The sequence below is a fragment of the Trichechus manatus genome, unplaced genomic scaffold, assembly GCF_000243295.1.
Source record: "Trichechus manatus latirostris isolate Lorelei unplaced genomic scaffold, TriManLat1.0 scaffold00089, whole genome shotgun sequence".
NCBI classification, from domain to species: Eukaryota; Metazoa; Chordata; class Mammalia; order Sirenia; family Trichechidae; genus Trichechus; species Trichechus manatus.
In genome coordinates this window covers 9,867,332-9,884,649 of record NW_004444025.1, presented here as the reverse complement: position 1 = coordinate 9,884,649, position 17,318 = coordinate 9,867,332, and the positions used below count along the sequence as shown (strand labels likewise).

Here is a 17,318-nt window from a genome sequence, read left to right as displayed (position 1 = left end):
TCTATAGGGTAGCTCTACAGGCTCGCTATCAGTTGGAATCAACCCAGTAGCAACAGGTTTTTGTTTTTTTTGATTGGCTCAGTGTTTGTTTAAAGCTGCGTGTGAATAAATCATTTTTTCATGCCAAAGTCTCAGAATCTTCCTGGCAGCTGTACAACATTTGACACAATCTTTTTTTAGTAACAAATGATCAGATGGCATAAACTGTGGATTTTTCCTCTCAAATGGCAAAGTTTACCCCAGACTGTTTACTGCGCTTCACTTTGGAACCTTGACTTCAAATGTGTGTTACTTGGAGAGTTTGGGGTGATTTATTTTGTAGCATTTGTTTTCATCATCGTGGAAAATAGTCATACATTTTCTTCAGTGTGGAGTCACTATGTTTGGCTTAAGGCAGGGATCAGCAAACTTTTTCTGTAAAGGGCCAGACAGTAAATGACTCAGTCTTTGCAAGCTATAGGATCTCTGCTTCAACTACTCGACTCTACTCTCATAGCAGACGCATCACGTATGTAAACAAATAGGTACAACTAAGTTCCAGTAAAACTTTATTTATAAAAGCATGCAGTGAGCAGAATGGGACCATAGTTTGCTGAGCCTTAGTCTAAGGCAGTATCTTTGTGTGGAGGTGGGAGCTAAGATGTTCGAGGACTTGAGTTATGTTAACCTCCTATTTTCCACAACTCATTACATTTCAGTGGATTTAAACATTGCAGCCAAAGAACTGTTTTAGAAGCCTAAATTTGCTTTCACTGGTTCTTTTTATACCCTAGTTTGTTGGCTGAATAATTGCTTTATCTGCCGAGCTCCTGTAATGTGACCAACACTCTTCTGGCAGCGAGTTGTGAAACACAGTGTGATAATAGCCCAGTTCCTGATCTGTAGGACGTATAGGTTTGGAGGGAGGAGATATTCAGGGCTTCCATAAAAAACAATAACCTCTCAGATAATTTGTATTTTTCCTCCATGTTGGCCTTTTATATGTGCGGCTACATCCACCATGGCTACTTCCTAACCCAGCCCGGGGGAGGGCGGGCGCTGAGGTGAACTTCCTTGGGCTCTCAGCCCTCCTTTGCACCCCAGGGATCCTAGAAGTTTGTTCCTTTCTGCTTACTTTATTTTCACTTAAGAAAAGAGGTTCAGAATTCCAGTAGACTATGTCACACTTCTTTATTTTGAAGTTGGGGGAGTGTTGGGTTTCAATTCCTGTGTCTTATCACAGTAGCCATCTGAGAAGCCGTTTCCCATGCTCTGGGGAGAAGGCTGAGGTAGCTGTGTGCATCTCTACATAATTCTTTACAGCGCATGCTTCTGGAGAATGGAGCCTACAGGCCTTAAAGGAAGAACAGTAGCAGCAATTCACACATTCTTCCAGTCTGCCAGTGTGACTCAGCTCAAAAAAAGTGAATGTATACATTTTTATATTTTTTCATATGTTACATTCATATTTCTAACAGATTTAAAGCAATATTTCCAATTAAATTTATTACCAACTTTTAACAGCTGTCTAAATTTTAAGAATTATTTGAAGGCCTACAATTTGAATGTATAGCCTAGAGATAAGAAAGGCTTATTCCTCATCCAAAGGGGAAAAAATATATATGTCAAATAATTTGAATATAAGAATAATGAAGACATTATAAACTCTAAATCTACAAAACTAGAATCCATGGTAATTCAGAAACTAGTTGAACATTGCATTTACTGGGAGATGTAGCAATTAACATTTTCAAGCAATGCAACTTACTGTATTTGAACTTGGTAATTCGTGTGAATTATAAACAGTGATGACTATCGTCAGTTTAGGCTATTCATTGTGACCAAATATGCGTACATCTTCCTAGGAAAACTTTATAATATTCTCAGATTGAGTGTCTATAGTCTCCTTAAAATTTTTCAGATTTTCCACATTCTTACACCATGAACCTACAGAACCAATATCAAAATAAAACAATGAAGTTATCAGACTACTGCACTCTTCAGAATGTTTATAAACCGTGACTTTTACATATGAAGGCTCACCCGTAGACACTGCATAGCTCAGTAGTTGTAGTGCAGGAATGAAATGACAGTGCGTTTCTGATGTTCCAGAACCTAACAGCTTACAACATGACTGAAGGGTCCAGCACTGGCCCCGCAAGTGAGAGGAAGTTGCTAGAATCGTAACTTGGCTGCAGGTCAGAGCTGGGGTGAAACGCCCTTTTGCTGTAAGCCTCAAGTTGCAGCTTCTAGTACAGTCTGGTGTAAGCAGGGTGGAGATCCACTGATGAGAATGCCCTCTGGGAGATCTCACACTGCTGCTGTGTCCTTCCCCAGGATCTGTCACTGCGAAGGGGATGAAGAGAGCCCCCTCATCACCCCCTGTCGCTGCACGGGCACCCTGCGCTTTGTCCACCAGTCCTGCCTCCACCAGTGGATCAAGAGCTCTGACACGCGCTGCTGTGAGCTCTGCAAATATGACTTCGTAATGGAGACCAAGCTCAAGCCCCTCCGGAAGGTACAGTATCCACAGGAATCGGTTTGAGAGGCAGAGTGTGCAAAGCAGGCTTGTTTTACAAATCCATTTCCTTTCCCAATGAGATTCTGTTGGGGTGCTAATATCCACAAGGGGTACATGTCCTGTGTTGAGTGCAGGACGTAAAACACAGCCAAGCCTTTTCAGATAATCCTTCCTTTCTTCTCTTTTATATTCTAGGGTCTCTGATTTCTATATCACTTTCCACAACTCAGATAGGTAGATAGATGATACATAGACAGATAGACAGACAGGCAGACATATATAAGGATACATATGTATATATACGCAAAATACACTCGTAATTCTACATAATGAAATTGATGGAAACTGTGAGAATGTTGTAACCGCTGAGGTCGAGTCCCAAGAAGGTTAGATAACCGATTATATTAAACTACACGAACTCATCTAGTTTTTTGAAAATCAGGCATTAGGTAATAGATGAGAATTATTTCTTCTGCAAAGGTGTGGGCTATTTTATACATTTTCTTTTATTTGGGAATTTGGTTTGATGGTTCATGTACAGCTAGAGTAGGTGGAAAGAAAAAGTATTATTTCCCATATTGTGCATCAAACTGTAAGAAAGAGGTAAGTGTATTTTTATCTATTTATTTTCTTTACATTCAAATTCGTCATTAATTTAATATTTTTCCTAAATGATGGTAAGAATGTGAGTCAAATATAAACTTAGTATCCCCCTCGAAGCTAGCAAAGGACAACTTGTAAAGAATGCAAACACAGACAATGAGTTTTATATAATTCATGCTTACTAGCTTGGCTCTGGAATATTGCATTTAACTTATTCATCTTTCTGCCTAACTGAAGCCTTACAAACACAGATGCCTCAATTTCCAAAGGAGAATATAGAGACTGCAATTTAAATACTGGATGTGCCTGGAGCTGTTTCTCATTTAAATTAAATGCAAAGCAACAGTGAATAGGAAGAACATTGCTGGAAAGAAAATAATAGGTTCAAGGCTGAGCATAAATGAAAAACAAACAAGAAAATTCCACCAGGTACCTGATTGGTGGCTGATCACTGACATTCTTCATTAATTCAGTAAATTATGGAGAATCGGTAACAACGTGCCCTGCTTTTGTGGTAGCTCTGTTTTAAAAATCTACAAATGATTTACAGATATCAAAAACGATGCACAAAATGGCTCTGAGATAACATATGGGATGACCTGACTGTCAAAAGGTGACGCTCTGATCCTCTAGGTCCCAGAGCAATCAGTGCCAGAAATAGAGGTGGGCCCTTCTCCCTTGCCCTTTGCTTTGTCCACTGAACAAATGCTGGGTGCTGTGGCGTAGTTAACCGACACACTGTGCTCTGAGATTCTGTGAATTTCTCTTCTCACCCCTCAGGGAACTGCAAATTGTTTCATAACATCTGCGTATTTATCCATGGTTTTTTGTTTTTTATTTTGGGTGGGTTTTTTGCACCCTCCATCCATATAACATTTTCATTTCAATTTTGTCAAACATAATATTGCAATTTGAGACCAACAACCTAGGATGATAAAATATTCAAACTTTCTTCTCCACACTATCTTCCGCCTTTTTTTTTTTTTTTTTGTATAATAAACAAAATAGGATGCTGGACATCCTCAACGGTCACCTTACTCTCCTTCAGCTTTTGTAGAATCACCCCTTAAAATACAGCCTTGATACTTTCTTAATATTATCTATCTTCTTAATTTACAATGCTCAGCGATTCCTAACCCTATCAGGAAATGCTCTCTTTCTCAACTAGCTTCTTTATAAACCAGAGAGATCCAGCGACTGCATCTCTGTTTTTCAATCTTCATAATAATGAATATATTGCAGCAATCTCACGGACTCCTAACTGCTGATTAATGAAATAGCCTAGTTTCCTTTTTAAAACATTTCCTTTGATTTATCATAGATATTGATAAAGGACAGCATGTCAACCTCCTTCCATTTTAATAGCACTTCTATATCTGCAGGGGATACTAGAATTTAATCCAGAGGTTGCTTACGGACACCCCACAGATATGTTTTCTTTGACCCACAGGGCTTAAAATTTGAATTAGTTACCAACATTTAAATAACTGATTATTTCACAAAGAACTCTACACATCTGAATTTGCTGGAAAAAATCACAATATATGGCTTTTCTGGAACCACATTCCTGTATGACAACAATCAGTGGAGCTAAGTGGTGGTTGGCCCCTTTAGAAGGCCATTTGCTTTCAAATTCACCACATTTCTACCTCTCTCTCCCTTTCTGACACTAAGCCCTCATCCCATCTCCATTCATCTGGGTACCTCTGTGGAGCTGGTGGTGTTGTGACTCATAGCAACCCTGCAGAGCAGAGGAGAACTGCCTCGTAGGATTTCCAAGGCTGTAATCTTACAGAAGAGGACGGACATGTCTTTCTCCCATGGAGCAGCCGGTGGTGGATTCCAAATGCCGACCTCTTGGTTAGCAGTCAAGCGCTTGACCACTGTCACCAGGGCTCCTTGGTCTTGGTGTAGGGATCCAAATTTTTAACCCTTATCATAATACATGAGTCCTAGACATGAGAAACATGCATTTTACTCATTTCTCTCTGATTTATGGGCTTTAAAACTTTGGGAAAATATTCCAAATTCCCAGTTTCTCTTTTAAAAACATGGGACACTGGAATAGTATTTAAAAGGCAGTATCTATGATGATTTTTCAGATTCTGAAGCATTTTGAAAGTGTCCTAGATTATTTCTTTTGAGGGCACTGAGATTCATCAACACTTGTTCTGTGGTAGTCTTTAAGAACGGCAGGTATAACGTTTGGTCAGAATATGTTAGAAGCACATCCGGTTTATTGCTCTCAACTCAGTGATTCCATTACGACTGATAACAGTCTAAAGACCAACCACGTGAAACAATTCATTTAGCTGATGATTCCGAATTGGTGCCATTAGACAACGTAGCCGAGAGATTCTGTTTGGATAAAATGGCTTCTTAAAGTAGAAAGGCACAAATCTGCAGAGTCTGACAAACCTTGGGGCTTAATGGTTAGTCTCTAAAGATACCAGTAAAACTTACTTCATTAATTGCTACTTGTACTACAGCAAAATCTACAGTTAGTAAGTTCAAGGTATGCTAATGTTTTATAATAAAATCTTTAAAGTCAAAATAAAATCAAGAGGCTTATTTAAGGAAAAGCAGTTCTGTCCATCTAAGTCCATTGCTCAGCTACTTTTACAATGTCAGTGAAAGTCCCGTTATCTACCAGTTACCCAGGGGCAGAAATAATTCTCAGGGCTCAGGAAAGTCAAAAAGTCACAAATATAGAAAGCACAATGACGACTCAGTGCAATTTGGAAATGCACAATATTGATTAGAAAATAGGAACTAATCTCCTGTTGGGAAACTGGAATTGCATGGTGTTCAGATCTGAATCCCTCCTGAATGGGAGGAACTAGCTTCTGGATGTGAAGCTAAGCCTACGAGGACAGCAATATGACCGACAACTTTATGTCCTCACCTAAAATACACCTTTATAAGATTTTCTTTATAGAAACTATTTGACAAATATATAATACAGAATAGTCAACTCCATCCATCCAATTTATTCCTTGTCTCCTTTCTATAAATACAGCGAGGCAGATAATCAGTTAATTTTCATTTATTATTAGGTTGGTCCAGGGAGCCCCTGGGTGGCACAAAAGGTTAAGTACTTGACTACTAAGCAAAAGGTTGGTGGTTCAAACCCTCCCAGAGACATCTCAGAAGACAGGTCTAGCGGTCTGCTTCTGAAAGGTCACAGGCTTGAAAACCTTATGGAGAAGTTCTGCTCTGCACACATAAGTTGAAATTGACTACTTGGCAACTAATGACAACAAGTGATAGAAATGCACTTGTCCTTCTTGTAGATCAAAAGCAGCCGACTATTGGAAAGTAAGCATAAGCTGTGTCAAATAAAAGGGAATAATTGTTCTGGTATTTCTGCGTTTCCACCATAGTGTCTTACGATGCTTTAGTTGAAAGGCCTGTTAAAACGTCAAGAATTATAGTTGACAAACACTCTGCTAATTCTGTCCTTTCCTAATGTGAGGTAGCAGCCATCTCTCACGAAAGCCAAGGACCAGCACGAGTCATGACACCGAGCTGACTGCCCTAAGATTGTTACACAGATTTTTCCTGGTCTGCAGGCCTTCCAATTCATAGCCCTGAGAAAGTACAGGGCAAGAGTGGGGGGTCAGATTCCTACCGGGGGTCTTCTTGCCCCGTGACTGAACAATGTCGCCTAACCACACATAAGATAAACTCAGGAAGGATCCTTTACATAAGGAGCCCTGGTGGCACAGTGGTTAAGCACTCGGCTGCTAACCGAAACGTCGGTAGTTTGAACCCACCAGCAGCCATGTGAGAGAAGGATGTGACAGTCTGCTTCCATAAAGATTTACAGCCTTGGAAACCCTACGGGGCAGTGCTACTCTGTCCTACAGGGTCACTCTAAGCTGGAATCAACCCGCTAGCAATGAGTTTGATCAAGGAAACCCTATGGAGCAGTTCTTTTCTGTCACACGGGCTCACAATTTAGTCGGAATCGACTCGATGGCATCTAGCAACACAACAACATGGGGAATGAGTTGTTTCACTAAGACAACTAGCACATACTGAATATTTACTGTGTGCCACTTAGAATACATCACTTCATTAATTTAATCTTCATTACAGTATCATTTTAGGTAGGCATATCAACCGCATTTTACAGATGAGGAAAATGAGAATTAATATCAAACTTGCTGAATCCCAGACTCCAAACTAACTGATTCTAAAGCTCAGGTTCATTGCATCACCACTAAACAACTCAGGGCTCTGCCTTTAAGGATCGAAGTGTAGTTTTTATTTAAATCGTTTCTGATAGAAATCTTTCCAAATAAATCTTTCTAAAACAAATTATTTTTTTCTAAAATCTAGCTTCTTAAACATGGATATTTTAAACAGTATCTTTTCCTAGTAATCCAGTTACATTATTATATGTACCTCCACTCTCTTGCAGGCTTGAAACACATATAAGGCTGTTTCTCTTCATGGACATTGCCCAGCCTGATGTGTTTTGAAAGTCCTTCTATCAGCTTTTTGTTGTTTCGCTTTCCTCCCTGATCTCAGAGTATCAGCTGTCACTTCTCCGTTCCTCTATAGGAGCCCTTGGTCAACATTTGCATAGTTGCTCCTTTTCTGCTTTCAACACCAACAACGAAAATCAAGAGTTTTAGAACTGGGTATACAAAAGGCTGAAGTCTGCAAGAACTTCTGCAAGATTCTTTTAATCATTGGTGGGAGTTTTAGCTGCTGTGGGAATCGCGATACCATCCAGGGTTCTCAGAGTTCTCACTGACACCCTTCCCAATTCTCATTTTACTCAAAATACTTGGGATTACATGATAAGAAATTCCTCATCAAATGAAGTTTTGATGTGTCTAGATGGTTCTCCTATAATCAGATCCCAGTTCTAGACAGAGGGATTGCGTTTTCATTTCTTCACAAAGAAATAAGCCTGAAGTCAATGAAAATCCCTGCCCTAACATGAGACCAGACAAGTCTTTATACAGCTTGCAAAAAACACCCATGCTCCTATAACTCCTAAAGCATGCTTCTTCTCTCGTCTTCTTGCCCTCAGTTTCAGTTATTTTATTATATGGGCCCTAAGGACAGCCTGGAGCCCTGGTGATGCCGTGGTTAAGGCTCAGCTGCTCACTGAAAAGTCGGTGGTTCAAACCCACCAGCCGCAACGCGGGAGACAGATGTGGCAGTCCGCTTCCATGAAGATTACAGCCTTGGAAACCCTATGGGGCAGTTCTACTCTGTCCTATAGAGTCACTGGGAGTTAGAATTGGCTCAAAGGCAACAGGTTTGGTTGGTTTGTTGCTGTTGTTGTCAGGACAATCTGTGTGATTTAGAACACCCGCAGGAAATGATTTGATCTTCAAACTCACTCCCTCTAATCAAACTGGGTAAGTTAGTCACAAGATTTCCTCACTGTCTGGTGGTGGTGTCCACAGCCAAACACTCTTCCCCTTACTGTCTCACCAATCCGTTCAGTCAGAAAGAGGGCTTAACAGGCTACCTGGTTGACTGCTGGGTTGAGGGCACAATGAATAAACTAGAAAGTAACAAAAAAGAAATTATTAAAAGAAAAGCATTTTGACTTGATGGGAGCATTAACCTTTCCACCAGAATGTTTTTCTTTATTTTTTCATTTTTATTTTAATTTGTTTTGTGTCCTTGATACACTTATACTCTCAGAACGACAGCTGACGTTTCAACTGAAATAGTGTCCCAGTGCCAGCAGGTAAAATAGTACCAATGCACTCTGTGTCAGGTAAACGCAAAACGCAAGATACCAGCGTCTCATAATTTGTTCTAGCAGATACTTGGGATTTAGCAGATGACCTTCTTCCTTTTGTCTTTTACAGAAATTCTAGTAGGTTAATTAATCTTTTAAAATCTCAAAGAAACGTGTAGTCAACTGGGATGAGTATTAGAGAATAGCTTGTCCAAGTTAGGTCCTAGAAAATGGATAATGGTGATGGTTGAACAACATGATAACATAATTAATGTCACTGAATTGTACGAGTGAGAATGCTAAAATGCCGAATATTTTTTACATATGTATTTGCCACAATAAAATAAAAAATCAGGATACTAGAAATGTTCTTCTCTGAGCAGCAAGAGAAGGGCTTATTCTTTTGTGAAGCTTTCATCCATAAACATGTTGTCGTTAGATGCTATGAGTCAGCTTTGACTCGTAGAAACTGTACGTATAACAGAACAAAACGTTGCCCGATCCTGTGGCACCCTTACAATAGTAGGTATGTTTGAGCCCACTGTTGCAGCCGCTGTGTCAGTCCATCTCATTGAGGGTCTTGCTCTTTTCCCCTGAACATAGCCCTCCCACTGGGTGGGTGGGAGCCCAACCAGCAGAACCTATGTTCTGAGTCGTGCTGAGAGAGCATCGATGACCTCCTATTCATTCATTCATTCATTCAACATACTGTACTAAACATCTACTAAGTTCCAGTCACGGACAGATAGAAAAAAATGCCTGCTCAGAGAGGCTTAGAGTCCACTGGAGGAGGATGGAAAAAGATGAATTACTTGCAATATTTTCTAATAAATTTGAAAGGTGTGGTAATAGGTGAGTGGTGGTATGGGGAACTAATAATTTCCTACAACTCCAGAAGGAATGGTATAGGTAATCCAAAGAGAGCTGACCTCCATCATGTGTTTAGCATTTAGTTGTGAGACCCTCCACGTGTAAAGACACTTTTAAATATACACACATATATGTGCATATATATATCAACACACAGCAGAATCACTCTTTTTTATTCTGTTTTCTGTGCTTCTCATAACCTAGGCTAATCAAGAAAAAGTGACTTATCCGGGGCAGTGGAGAGAGAGAGAACTGGGAATACGGAACAGGATTTAATAGAGGGTGCTGAAAAGGAGCCTTAAACAAACAACCTCTGAATAATCAGTGTTGGCAGCAAGTATTAGGTGGAACATTTCTCTTTAGTCCTTCCTTATTCGTAGATCCAATTACACTCTGCTTTCTCTCTGTTTCTCTCTTTGAAAATTGTTGCTTCAAGAGCATAACCTCACGTGCTTGGTAAGAATGTCACCTTGTGTTATTATTCTAGATATGAAAGGAAATACTTAACGTACATTAGATTTGCTCTTGAAGTCTTTAACAGAATACAGTTTCACCCTTGAGAAAATCCATTTTTGTTTTAACTAGGTCTAGGGCCAATCAAAATGGAACTCTGCACACTGTGTATTCTAATGTTTGAAACATGACCTGTGGTTAAAATGGTTGAATCACTGCTGTGATCTACACGTGCGAAGCCCAAATGCATCAGATTAGTGTGCAGAAGCACACACACACACAGAATAGTTACAAATAAAGATTTCCCCACAGCATCATGTTATGATTGAGTTTTAAATTACTTTCATATTTAAATGTTCCTCTAGTTAAAGGTTTTTCTCTCTCAGCTAGGACATTTTCCCTTTTCCATTATTCCAACTGCTCAAATCTTGCATCAACTATAAGCTAAACTTCCCCCTTAATTTTGGTTTAATTTTTTGAACCATAAGGGCATATACCAAAAACAACAATGACAAACTCACTGCCGTCGAGTGGATTCCGATCCACAGCGACCCTATAGGCCGGAAGAGAACTGCCTCACTGAGTTTCCAAGGCTGTAAATCCCTACAGAAGCAGACTGCCACATCTTTCTCCTGTGGAGCTGCTGATGGGTTTGAACCACTGACCTTTCGGTTAGCAGCAAGTGCTTTAACCACTGCACCACGAGGGCACCTCTAAGTGCATATAAGTATGTAAGTCACTGGAAATCAGCATGGCTCTTTTAAAAGCAAATCATTTTAGAGCAAATTTCCTTCTCTATCTGGCCGGAAGGTGTCTAACCACACTGCATGTGCATTAACCTGCTCTTGTGATATTATCACATTATACTAAGTTAGCTGGCTGGAAGATTTCCCTTGAAAAGAGAACTAATCTTTCAGAAGCTAGCTTCCCTCCCATTTCCTATTTTTCACTGACTGGTACCATCAGGTAGCTCCTTTTCTCTGGTTTCCTAAGTGGATGTCCCACTTACAGCCTGATTATATCAATGCTGCCATCTTGCATATGAATGTTTCACCTCCACTTAGGCCAGCTCCCCCACCCAGCCACAGGCAGGGCAGAGCTGGCTGTGTGGAATTCGCAGCAGGGAGTTAGGAAATGAGTGGGGAAGGAGGGCGGAGTTGCAGGTGGGTCAGAGAGAGGCTGAGCAGTCCCTGCCCAGCGCTTCTTCCCTTTCCCCTGATGGAGGAGGAAAGGATGAGCAGAAAGAGGTCAGCTCTGTGCTCTAAGGGGAGTCTCTTCACATGGACACATGAAGCTTTGCCCAGAGGAGGCCAGCCCTTCTTCTGCGAGGCCATCTCGCCAGGGGGCTGGCAGCTCTCCTCCCTTAGCACAGAGAACGCTATGCGCGGAGAATGATAACTATTTTAAAACCTTCTTTTACTTAAAATATAAGAAAAGTAATTAAATAAAAAGAGCAAATAATCCATTCAAACAGCAATGGAGAGAGTAGTGGATTGGGAGTCAGAAGATTCTGGTTCTAACAGTTAATCCCTCTGGGTCTCGCCTTGGTGTCTTCATCTGTTAAATAAGGAGACTGGGTAAAGCTTATCTTTAAAATTTCTTCACATTTAAAATGCTGTGACTTTTTGGAAAGCAAAGTGAGGAATTCACTATATAATTGTCACTTTGAAAAAAAAAAAAAAGACGAATCCTGACGTTCAAATACATTCTCAAATTCGAAAGACCAAGTAAAACAGGCATAGAGAGAACCAGCCCCGTCTACAGTAGCTCGGGCTGTCGGAACAAGGTGCTGTTAGGAGGGACCCAGGTCGGTACCGAAGACGCACCGCCCTGGTGTTTCCTTCACCTTTCTCGTTGCCCTTCCGACCAACCACGGGGAGTGAAGTGAGAAGTGCCCTCTCTATATTTAAAAAGGAAAATAAATAACAAAAGTTAGGATGAAAGGAAGGCAGGCGGAAAGGAGAGAAGAACGGGAGATGCATGAGAAAGAAGAGGAAGGAAGCCAAGGAGGAAAGGCAAAGTTTGCGGGCAGTTGACTACTGAGGCCTCCTGAAAGGTGGCTGAAGCTAGGTCTAAGTGTCCAGGCCACTCTTTGTTTTTCTAATAAGTTGTAAGCAGGTAAGTAAATTCAAGAGATTCTCGACAGCAAAGCTCTTCTGCTGCCCTGAGGCATCCAGGAGAGCCTGTGACCCTGAGAGGCAAGATGGGCTAAAGCCCTCAATTTTCTGCTTGGCACGGTGAAGACAGCTAGGGGAGGACTGCAGTGTAATCAAACCAGTTAAGTCTAAGGAAGAGATTCTGTTTTCCTGAAGGCTTGGGTTTCTGTAATTCTGCTCTTCATTATACAGTCCATTGTAGAAGATACTATTTAGAGCTGTTTAATGCAAAGGTTGATTTCTGATGACTATTTTTATCCCAAAAAAAAAATTAATTAACAAGTTTTGGAGCTAGATCCCTCTCTTAGTTTAGAAAATAACCATTTCCTTCTAGTGGACGCTATTAAAATACGAAACCAAACGTGTCTGTCGGATCACGCTGTGTGAGTTCCTGTAACACCTAGTTCATGACTCACTCCTCCCATTTTATTCACCAGTCATCAGATATTCACTGAGCACCTACTATGTGCAGACACGGTCCAGACACTGAGGTTATGATGGTGAGCAAGACAGTGTCCTCTGACCTCAGAGAATTTACACTCCAGTCCAGTAGTGTCGGGGGTAACCAAAATCACTGGCTGACGAGTCCATTCCAACTCATGGTGACCCCAGGTGTGTCTTAGTAGAACTGTGCTCCATAAGATTTTCTATGGCTGAGTTTTCAGAACTAGATTGCCAGACCTTTCTTCTGAGGCCCCCCTGGATGGACTTGAACTGCCAACCTTTCAGTTTACAGCCGAGCGCATTAACCGTTTGCACCATCCAGGAACTGGGGTGGAGGTAGGCTGTTTGAAAATGATAAGTAAGTTGCAATATTTTGGAATAGACTTGAAAAAAGTACAGAGAATAATTCCTAGTAACTCCAGACAGGGTTAATAGAACTTCAACTATTGGATTATAACTTAAGGGAAATTTATACCAATTTTAGGTGAAGAAATTATTTCATGGCTGTCTCTCTGTTCCATTAGAAGAACAATTTAATATAGAAAATGAAGGTGAAAAAGATGAATGAGTGTAGGGAACCAGGGCTAGGAAGATGCACAAAAATAAGCCTGTTCCCCCAAGCTGGCTGAGGGAGATTACTAACAGCGTCTGCAGACAGCTGGACGATCCCACAGACAGTTGACTTTGATATTAGGAGCTAGACAGGTCTTATAAATGAGTGAAATAGTTTGGCTCTATGATGATAAGTAGCAAATAACACAGTAGTGGAGAATAATAAGGAGCGGTGGGGACGATGGCACTCTGAAATAGACATGCCTGGTCTACAGGAAATAGTAACTACTCAGCTCTATTTGATTATTGCCAAATCAACTAATTTTTCAAGTGAAGACAAAATTCTAAGTTTAATATCTCCCGATTTTTTTAACAATAGTAGCTAGTTCAAATTTGAAAACTATTCCAGCAAAACATGTTTGAGGTCTAGATTAGGCCCATAGGCCAAGATTTTATATCTTTGCAGGGTAGAAATGCCCCTACACCTCTGAACTATTTGCCTTGGGGGTCCCGTATAATGCAGGAGAACGAACCCAGGCTCGGGGTCCAGACAGAACAGGTTCAAACTCCCAGCACACTTGTTCTGTTGCTTCAGGTGAGTCCTGTGACCTGAGATGACTTTCTTATCTGTTAAAAAAGGGGCTGGGAGATGAGGTGTGGCCATAACATCTACTTTGCTAACTTTTGGGTACTGTACTGAGAAATAAAATTGTGGAAGTAAAAGTACTTTGTAAACTGTGAAGTTCTATAATGGGGCAATATTGTCTCTTCAACTCTCCACTGTCAACGCCATAACAAGTTCCCTTGGCTGTTCTTACTAAATCAATACTTAGCACTGAAACCATTATAAGGCTTAATTTTCAAAGAGTTGACTATTTCTAGAGTGTTAGATTATTGTAGGGGTACCAAAACCAGACCAAGCCCATTGCTGTCAAGTCGATTGTGACTCATAGTGACCCTAAAGGACAGAGTAGAATTGCCCCATAGGGTTTCCAAGGAGCGCCTGGTGGATTCGAACTGCCGACCTCTTGGTTAGCAGCCAAGCTCTTTACCACTGTAGGGGTACATACATTCAGTCATACATTGAGTACATGCATTGATTAACCTGTAGTCCAGTAATTCAGAATATATGGTCATTCAGATAAGGGTTATGCTGGTTTATTTGCAACCTAGGTTATCCATAAGGAATATACTAAGCAAATTAATAAAGTAAGGAAGATTAAGACAGGAAAATGCTTAACATACAGAAACCTTTTCCACATTCATAAAAAAAAAAAAAATGCTAAGAAAATAATTAGCCTTGTCTGGCAGATTTGAACAAAATTTATTTTGTGTTTGCTATCTAAAAGATTGTTCTAAGTGTACCAGACAGTCATTTGCATAGGAACACCTGATATAGTAATAAAGTGTTCTTATGGATTCACTGAAATACTTTTTAAAGACTCATCATACAACCTCCAGTTGTTCTGATTTGCTCTGTGTGACTAGGGTCATGATTTAGAGCCAGAAGTCTAGAATCCGCCCGCCAGAGTCTGGGTCCTTCAGAGCAGCCCTCACAGCTCTATGACCTTGGGCAAGTTACTTAATTTCTCTGTGCTTGTATTTCCTAATGTGTAAAATGGAGATAATAAAAGGATGCAGCCCCTCATGTGGTGGTTGGGAGGGCTGACTAAGATCCTCACGTGAAGCACTTAGCATTACACCTGGAACATGGCGGGAATAAGCATTAACTACTACGTGGAACCACCAGCCCTGGTGGCGCAGTGGTTAAGAGCTCGGCCGCTCACCAAAAGGTCGGCAGTTTGAATCCACCAGCTGCTCCTTGGAAACCCTATGGGGCCGTTCAACTCTGTCCTATGGAGTCGCTATGTGTCGGAATCGACTCGACGACAAAGGGTTTGGTTTTTTCGTTTGTTTTTTGTAGCTACCACCTGTCTGTCAGTTCACTGTACTGTGGGGCCTTGTGAGTTGCCGTGACGCTGGAAGCTGGGCCACCAGTATTCAAATACCAGCACGGTCACCCATGGTGGACAGGTTTCAACAGAGCTTCCAAACTAAGACAGACTAGGAAGAAAGGTCTGGCGATCTACTTCCAAAAAGTAGCCAATGAAAGTCCTATAAATCACAACAGACCGTTGTCCAATATATGCTGGAAGATGAGCCCCCTAAAGTGGAGGGCACCCAGAGTGCACAGTAGCTGCAACAATGGATTCCAACATACCAGTGATTATAAGGACGCTGCATGACTGGGCAACGCTTCATTCTGTTGTACGTGGGGCGGCCATTAGGTGGGCCTGACTCAACGGCAACTAACCACAACACCACATTTATATTTTAAATGGCTTTAATTTACACTTCCGGGGAGTTTTTATGGTGCTCGAATTTTCAAGTTAGAAGTGTCTTTTGAAATGACAACAGCTTTCCAAAGTTTTTTTAAGCCGTAGAGCCTCTCCCTTTTTTGAAATGCTATTTTGTTTGGAAGTCCAAAATAGAAAATAGGTAAAAGGACAGAGAGTAAACTGAGGCACCACAGAACTGAGCAGGAGTGGCCTTCAACTATAGCACCCACAAAGAATCTCCCATTAGCAAAACTATGGCGTGCTCTTTGGAGCCCCCAGTCTTCACTCCAGAACAGCTTAGAGTGTTGGAAGACGTGTACAGCAAGACCACGTGCTCAGACTGGGTGCAGACTTTAACCCTCAACCTGGATGAACCAGCTCATCAAACGCGAGAAGCAGGAGTGAGAAACTTAGCAACGGTTGTCACCAGGAGCACCAAACCAGCCTGCCGCAGGGAAGAAGAAGGAGGCCTCCGTGCCCCAACTGCTGCAGACACTTGTCCTTGGAGTCCTTCTGGTAACCAGCAACTTCGAGCAGTTGGCGCCACTGTTTACATTCATCATGGAATTCCCAGTCTCATGACACCCATGTCTGCCTTAACAGAAGAAAGTTGAAATCTCACATCTGGTTCTGCATTCAGTCTGTTATAGTACCGTACATCATGTAGCTTCTGGGACATCCTACCATACAAAAACCTTTTAGAATTATTACTGAAGAATTTTAACCACACTGATCCCATGAAATGGTCTCAGGGGCCCTGAGAGTCTCCAGGCGACACTTTGAAAACCAGTGTTCTGGAGTAACACTTCATTTCCTTGATTAATATTGTTTTATGTATTTACAGAATAACCACTTATATTGGGAGGTTGTGGGACGTGTGAATTAGATGGAGTGTGGCTAAGCATTAAGTCATCATTGATAATAATAAGATCAATAAATGACCTGTAATATCAAGGAATTGTGGACAGCAGTAGAAACACACCATACAAGAACATGGAGTTGACTCTCAGAAGTATTATCTAACATATTGGAAAGTGATGGTCTCTGGCTAACAACAAAGAAAGGTACAGTGGAGGGGAGCAGGAGATCGTCATACAGTGAATTCTTACCTGCTGCCAGAACGAACCTTGTCTGCAGGTACAATGAGAAGAAATCTCAAAACATTAATATTGAGTGAAAAGTAAGTTGCAGATAATAACTTTCATGTAATACTTAAAAACAGCAAAAAAGAAAAAAACTCTATTGTATATGGATTCGTACATAAAATTACTTAGAAAACAACGTTGATCTGTGTAGGGATCACCAGGAGACTGTGTTAACATGAGGGTTTGGGTTTGATAGGCCTGAGGTGGGGCATGATACTCTCATTTCCAACAAGCTCCCTGCAGGGCCAGGGCTGGACCACATTTTCAGCATCACTGAATCACGCAGGGAGAAAAGTGGTCCTTACTCATCTTTGATGACATCAGAAAGAAAGTCTCCATTTGAAGCTAGATTGTCTTTTACATCTCTCCCATAATTTCTAAGCTCATTGAAAGATAAATGGGCTTCCGGCTCAGAACTTCCTTGAGGGAACAGGATCTAGCTAAAATTTAAAAGGATATTAGTGGAAAAACCAGTGTACTCCTAATAAAGTGTGACGTTTAATTAATAATAAGGGTCTTAGTTGTCTAGTGCTGCTATAACAG

At 41.0% G+C, this 17,318-nt stretch overlaps 1 protein-coding gene across 3 annotated transcripts in view; it reads left to right on the top strand.

Annotated features, from left to right (window-relative positions):
* Positions 1–17,318, top strand: part of MARCHF1 (membrane associated ring-CH-type finger 1) — a 116,898-nt gene that overhangs the window by 41,898 nt on the left and 57,682 nt on the right. For 2 of the 3 annotated variants that reach the window (XM_023736623.1, XM_023736624.1), the window contains exon 2: positions 2,317–2,497. The exons of the other annotated variant lie outside the window; for it this stretch is intronic. In XM_023736623.1, the coding sequence (XP_023592391.1) occupies positions 2,317–2,497 (181 nt within the window). The remainder of the gene's footprint in view (positions 1–2,316; positions 2,498–17,318) is intronic. 3 annotated transcript variants of the gene reach the window in all.